At 51.6% G+C, this 7,500-nt stretch overlaps 1 protein-coding gene across 1 annotated transcript in view; it reads left to right on the top strand.

Annotated features, from left to right (window-relative positions):
* Positions 1-7,477, top strand: part of LOC126574335 (uncharacterized) — a 7,709-nt gene extending 232 nt beyond the window's left edge. The window contains exons 2-5 of the mRNA XM_050234476.1: positions 1-105; positions 187-6,444; positions 6,518-7,063; positions 7,145-7,477. The exon at positions 1-105 is cut by the window's left edge and continues 5 nt beyond it. Of these exons, the coding sequence (XP_050090433.1) occupies positions 1-105; positions 187-6,444; positions 6,518-7,063; positions 7,145-7,418 (7,183 nt within the window). The 3' untranslated portion in view covers positions 7,419-7,477. The remainder of the gene's footprint in view (positions 106-186; positions 6,445-6,517; positions 7,064-7,144) is intronic.
* Positions 7,478-7,500: the final 23 nt, after the last annotated feature.

Genomic DNA, 7,500 nt, shown 5'->3' with positions numbered 1-7,500 from the left:
GAAGAAACAATTCCACAACGAACAAGCCAACCCAGCGGCGGGCACCACTGCAAATGCCTACAAAGGCTCTAAAAAGATCGGTTTCCATCGCAAAATGTCCATCAAGTACGTGGTTTGCGTGCGTTGCGTTGCGCGCGGATTGTGGTAGCAGTTTGATTGATGTTTGTCTGATCCATTCCATTCCAGAGAATTTACGATCGGTGAAAATACGGAAACTATTTGGGGAAACTCGTACGAAGTGTCCGCCGATGGCACATCCCCGCAAGTCGTTTGTGATGATACGCATACGCCCCACGGAAACCCCAGCAACACCAGCAGCAGCACCAGCAATCATCCGGAAACGCTGCTGTTACAGGAGGAAAACAAAGAGAATGTTACCCTCGTTCCTGCCACCCGTATGGAGCCTGCGCTGGACGAAAACAGCGCATCGGCCAGCAACAGTTGGGATCTTTCCATTACGATTGCCGACGACGAGAAGCGCCGAATGCGCAGCGAATCGATGCTGAACTGTTCGCAGAGCCTCAACATGACCGAGCGGCTACTGATGGAGCCGACTCATCTGCCCACATCCTCGGCGGCGTCGAGACGGCGTTCCTCAGGCGAGGTCTTAGCAATGGACGTTAGTCCGCTGAAGCCGACCGTCACGGTGTCGGCTACCAGTAGATCACCCCGCAAGGTGATGTATTACAATCCGAAGCAAGGCGTAACAGTGCAAATCAACGATGTGCCCCGTGAGCAGGCGCAGCCTGCTGCGCGCGAAGAATCCACCAATCGCAGTTACAAACGAAGCATGCTGTGCGATGGTTCGGAAACGTGGAACTCTCATCCTCAGGCCATGTTTCAGTTGAGCGCATGGCGACCATCCAACGAAGGATTGACGGATATGAGCTCCGATTTCGACAATACGATCGCAATCACGAATACGGTCGATAAGCTGCTGAAAGCCGGTGCGAATCTGACGCTTACCGTTCCCACCAACATGGAGTTGGACGAATCGGCTACTGTGACGGATGTGAAGCTACCAACGAATGCACTTGCCCGCGCACGACCTTCCTTCTTGCCGTCCCAAAACCGCCAGCAGGATGTTAGCCAGGACGAGGAGGAACATTTGGAATCAATTGAAGTGCCTGCACCAATGGCGAATGCTAGCAATCCACCGCCAGGGCGTCAGTTGAATGAAACTGAATCGATGGAGAGAACATCCGTGGCACCTAGCACAACGTTCGGTGGTAATTTATCCCTATCATTCGAAGATGCCCAGCAGTCGGTGACGAACAAATCTGCCTCAGTGTCCCGGGGCACTAAAAATAATTTTAAAATATCATCGATGAGCTTGGGACTCTCACTGAACTCTCCGGAAGCAGTGAATGTGGAACGACCGAAAATTTTTCGTCCAACGCTCCCGCCTACCCTGTTTGAGACTGCCCCGAAAGCTGAACCACTGAAAACAACCCTCCTCGAGGATGGTCCGACCGAACGTAGCACTATTACCCGTCAAACCCTGCACACGCCAACAGAGATGGATGAAACTCGGGCGTACGAAGCAAGCGGTGTCAAACCGAAGCAAACCATTCTTGCTCCCATTTCGATGGAAACCGTCACTAAGGAGCCATCGTCCCGTTCATACCGAGCGACCGTCTATGAAACGCACGATATGATCGACGACGATGAAGGACAACCACCATCGGGTAGGTGCGTCCAGCGTGCGACCGTCGTGCATCAGAAGACGATGGAACTAGGCAACGATTCACCTTCATTAACCAAAACCAAGGCTCTACCGATGGATTCCTCGGTCCTTCCTACCAATCGTCGCACAGTCCATGTACAACAACCGATGGACGAATCGATCGTCGAGAAACTGGCAGGCGAATCAAGAGATCTTAAGCGTATGACAAAACACGATCGCATGACCATGCTCGAAACAAGCCCTGTTACAGTGAGAGGAAGAAACACTCTCTACCCGAACGAACCAATGGTGCAAGATGCAGATCCTGGAGCTACCATCATGTCGCAATGTACAACAACCTTATCGAAAAACTCTCGCCAAACGATCCTAAACTATGACAGTATGGTCTTGGATAGCCCGGAGCCACGTGTTTCATCGATAACCTGTGGATTTTACGGTGAAAATCTGGACGCCGAAAGTGGAACCCACGCAATAGATCTGACGGTTGCGAGGCGCACCACAAAACATGGCCCGGCCGAACCATGCGATGCCAATGCTGATAACCGATCGCGCCCAACGACCATGACGATGGAAGAGTGTATGCGTCTCTCGGAGGTTTATGCACCACAGCATCCCGTAATGCAGCGCAAAGATCATTTAGCAACGCAAATGGATGAAGAGGAGCGACGATGTGGGGCCATGGAACGCGACACGGACGTCAGTCAGCAGGGGCATGGCAAGTCGAAATCCGGCATTTCTGCGTACCAGTCAATCGCTATGGATCAAACGGTGATCGTAGAGAGGGAACAAATGGCGCATGGAGTTGATCGTTCGAACAAAGAGCAAAACTATCACGCGAGACCAACGACTTACCAGATTGAGGCGATGGAGGTCACAAGGGCCGATCAAGTGCTTATCGCCACTCAATATATGCAGACCATCGAAGAGAATCGGGACGCTGGTGCTAAGCAGCTAGCAACGAACAGCCCTGTACTATCATCGGTTCCAGGATCACCGATGGACATGTCAACCAGGGGATTAGTGGATCCGAATCTGGTGACTAAAAAGGCAGATGAACGATCGACGCTTAACGCTATGCACAATTCGGTTGTATCCGCTCCTCATTCAACCACTGACAGTCAGCGATCGCGGTACTCGATCTACCAACCACAAGATATGGAACAAACGTTGCCATCCATTGCATCCAGCGCCATTGAGAGCCCAAAGGAACCAGCTACGCGACAGGCGACTCGATCGATGCTACGTAAATCCATTCTACAAAAGATCGTTCGTCAGACACCGGTCGAGGATATGGAAGGAATCTCGCTACTAACGGACGATGATGACCTGCGTGCTGTTCAGCCGCATGAGCCTTTGAATACCAAACCAAATCGGGTCACGGTGCATTTTATCGACGATGCTGCTCAAATTATGGAGGATTCCATCGTGCCAACTACCGTTGATCAACTGGCCGAAGCAGTACAGATGGATTACAAAGCTGATTGCGCCATAAATAGTCAAACAACATATGAGGCTCATGCCATGGAGAGGGAAGCGAACATCATGGCAAGTGCTTTTCAAGGTTCTTCAAAGATAGCAGAAACCAGGGAGCTTTCCCCTGGCGAACCGATCGTCCTGGTGAACTCCAAAGAAGATCGCGCCAAACAGCGTCAAACAATGTGCGAGGCGGTTGCAATGGAGGAGGAAACGAGCTCATATCAACCTTTGTCAATGGCGAAGAGAGCCGAGGAGCTTAATGATGAAGAACCGATCGTCGAAATGTCGAAATCCACACGCGATCGCTCGGCCGATCGCCAAACAATTTATGATACGAACGCGATGCGGGAGGAAGCGGACGTCGTAGCGACTGGTTATCGTACTTCTACAAAAATATTTGCATCGGAAGAATGTACAGAACCGATCGTTCTGGTGAAGTCCAAGGAAGATCGCTCCAAACAGCGCCAAACTATGTGCGAGGTGGTTGCAATGGAGGAGGAAACGCGCTCATATCATCCTTTGGCAATGGTGGATAAGGATCCGATCGTCGAGATATCGAAACGTGATTGCCTAGCTGATCGCCAAACAATCTACGATGTGCACGCGATGCGTGAGGAAACGGGCGTTGTGTCGCCTGGTTATCGTGTTTCTACAAAGCAATTGACTTCGGAAGAATGTACAGCTTATGAACAGGATGAACCGATCGTCCTCATGCACTCCAAGCGCCATCGCCAAACTATCTACGACGCGCGCGCAATGGAAGAAGAGACGAGCGTTATGCCGATTGTCCATCACGGCACGACTCTCTCAAGGCTGGAGAATGAGGCAGCGGGATCAGCTAAACGATTATCTTCGTTGACATCGCAACAGCGGAAAAGTAGTGTCTGTATGGAGGAAACAGTCGCCCTGCTGCCGATTCGTCGTATCGAGCGGAATGGCACACCAGAAGGCATCTTGAGTGAATCACCAAACTTTCAACCTCAAAGAAAACGTGAAACGATCTATCCCGCCGACGATGCAATGGAAATGACACTGAGTGCAGCAGAGAGCAAATGTTCGGATAAGCAACATCGTAGCTCACGGATGGATATAGCGGAAAATCGCCAACCCCTGGCTAATCGTCAAACCAAATTCCATCTCGCGCCCATGGAGACGACGTTTTCGCATGACGATAATTCACCAGTTGTTGGCATCGGTGATGCTGGCGCTAACAGGACACCACTAACACAGTATCTTCCTGATAAACCGATAGATCAATGCCCAGTTATTCAACAACCGCACCAGCAGCAGGTTGCACACAAAACGCCTGTCTCAGTGAAACGCGAATCTTTGTGGCGCCCCAGGCAGACGATACTGCTCGCACAGGATATGGACATTGAGGATACAGCGGAGCTTGTAATGGCGGAAGGTCGCATCAAGGAGGAAGAATCGTTTGTCTTCCCTAAACTGGTCCGCGAAACGACCGAGGACTGTGTAATGCGTTGTGCACCATCAGCAAAGATGATACGTGGAAGAGAAGGATTCAGCGATTCGATCGGTGTACCCTACGCCATGCCGAGTCGTAGTACAACAATAGGGATGGACAAGTCATCGATTGACTATCCGCAAATCATGGATGGAATAGCGCACGTGGAAGACCAACAGCTGCACCACGCGCCAGATAGGACACGTGCGGCAAGCATCTACCAGGAATCGATCAATATTTCCATCTCGCAATCGTTACTACCTACGGAACCACCTCACATTGATAATATGTCGGGCCATTACATGAGCATGCGGGACATAACGGCCAAGCATCTGACGGCAACAGAGGAAAACTGCGCTTCCGTTCGTTCGATTATTCGCCATGGTAGCACAACGATGGAACCGGAACCACTGCAGAGCGTAATGGTTGCACCGGTGACGATTGCGGACACGGCAAGTGATGACGAGTTCCACGATGCAGAAGATGAACTGGCCAACGATCCACTATCGCTAACGAAATCCCGTCATCTACTACAATCGATGAAGTTCGTCGACGTGGAACAGCTGGAGCGTACCGGTGTGGCCACCAGCAAGCGTGTCCATGCAAACGTGCGCTCCTCGTCGTCAACGGTTGACGGTTTAGCACGAGATCCACTGCACGTAACGCTCGGTCAGCAGCAGCAGCAGCAGCAGCAGCAACAACAACAGGTGGAGGACCTTCAGCCATTGACACCGCAAGGGCCGCTCATGAAGAAGAAACGAGTTTCCAACTCGCCTGCATCGCTACACGCTAACACGATGCCAGTGATGCAGCCATTGGACGCGAGCGTAGGGGAGAGTAACGAAGTGGAAGCGGCACTGGAGCAGCATAATCCACCGGAGGATGAACCGATCCCAAGCTCTGGAGCATTCGCCTTGATCGCTGATGGACGCCGATCAGTGATCAACGATCCGAGTGTGTTCTTGATCGACGATGACGAAGATCTGCTCGATGATGAATCTCAGCTGCCTTCCTTCACCGAGGAGCAACGGATTTCCGCTCAGAACACACGACACGAGGACCAACAAGAGAATGCAACCCACGATGATTCGTCGTCCGTTAAGCGCTTTTTCAAACCACTCAATGATGTGTCCTACTATCGGGATTTTGCCAACCTGACCCTGAACGAATGGTATGAGGAGGTGGATGAGGAGGAGGAGCATGAGCAACCGGAACAGGTGGAGGCGCTGGAGGAACAGTCATGCGGTCAGGTTGAGAACCCTCAGGTCGCTGATTGCATCACCATAAGCGACGATTCCGTTACGGGTCCGATGGCCAACTTAACGGTAGCGCAACGACGATCTCGACGATCCAGCGCATCAGAGACTGGCGTTCTTGATTCCACGATCGCGGACGAATTTATGGAGGAACTGATGGCAAAGTTGCCCCCGAAAACGAAACATCCTTGCTGCGGTTCGGACAGTGATTGTCTGTGTCGCCTTAGGCGGCAACTGGAACGACGCCGGAAAGCCAACGAAAGGGAATGGCAACTGTTTGAGAAGCAGTTCGCCAGTAGCGTGCCGAAAACATCCTCCAGTCAACTTTCCGCTGCCGCCTTTGAGCAACGGTTCGAAGAACTGTGCTGGCAAATCGGTGATCTCCAGCAGGATTTGTCCTCGATCCTGGAAACGGCTATGGCAAAAGGGAAAGAGCGAGAGGAAAGCTCCGAGGAAGGTAATGCGGATGAAGGAGAACAAGTCCACTCATGGCGACTATCCGGTGGTTCCACGTTTCCGGAAATACCGAATGTGGTGTTTTTGTACGAGAATTTACGAAGGTAAGTTGTGAAGCTTTCTCTCCTGGTTGGTTCTATGGTCTTTTGTACTTAACGACGATTTTATCATTGTCAGGTGTCTCCAGGAGCAACCACCCGTCGATGATAGTCCACCTGCCGGAGCCCATCTGCCGCGAGTGCCACACGTTACCGTGCTGGTCGCGAATAAAATAGCCACCGAACACGAGGGCTCCGGTTGGTGTCTCGATCTTTCCGAGGAAGCGCTGTTTGATCATCTCATGTTCCGGCACCGTACGATCCCGAGCTTCCACGTTTCAGTGCAATTACAACCGGTTCACAGCGAACAGTCTGGGAGTACACGGAGAACGACACGGGCGAGAGTAGCAAGGGAAGAGGATCGCTATATCGAACGCATTCAGTTGGAAACGACGGATGCATTCGAAGCAGTGAGGCTCTCACCGATGCGCTATCTGCTACACGTGGAGTTTATGCGATTGACGATGGAAACGACGGAACAAACGCTGCGCTCCAAGTACCGGACGGTCGGTTCGCTGATGGGCCTATGGCGACACTTTAGTGAACTGTTCGAGAGTGCCACCAAAAACCTGCAACGGCTGCTGACGATCCTGGAAAACGGGGATGCCATACTGACCTACGACAGGTATGATCCGTGGAAGCGCAATCTCACCTCCCTTCCTTGATGTCCTAATTGATTTCATTTCATTCCACTTGCTTTTTGTAGCATAACGGAACAGTTTTGTGTAAAGAAATGGTTCCAACGACACCAGGATACGGTCACCGGGGGTCGCCTAACATCGAACGTGCTGCAGGTGTACTTCGGTACGATCAACGGTATTGCGCCGTCGGGAGTGAGATTCAACCGACCGTTTCACGACGCCCACGATCTACTATCGTCGGTGACTGTCGGACCTGCGAACGACCCTTGCACCGGGCCTATGTTTCTCGAGTGTTTGCTTTGGAAAATAATGAAGCTGTACCAAGGGCCGGCCATGTGAAGCAGTTAATGCCGGGGGCATGATTTAGCGTTTTAAACCACAGAAGTAGAGTAAGGAAATTCCAGAGTAAAAGTAATGTTTT

Source organism: Anopheles aquasalis, chromosome 3, assembly GCF_943734665.1.
Source record: "Anopheles aquasalis chromosome 3, idAnoAquaMG_Q_19, whole genome shotgun sequence".
NCBI lineage: Eukaryota > Metazoa > Arthropoda > Insecta > Diptera > Culicidae > Anopheles > Anopheles aquasalis.
The sequence above is the reverse complement of the archived record's forward strand: the minus strand, read 5'-3'. Positions and strand labels throughout refer to the sequence as shown.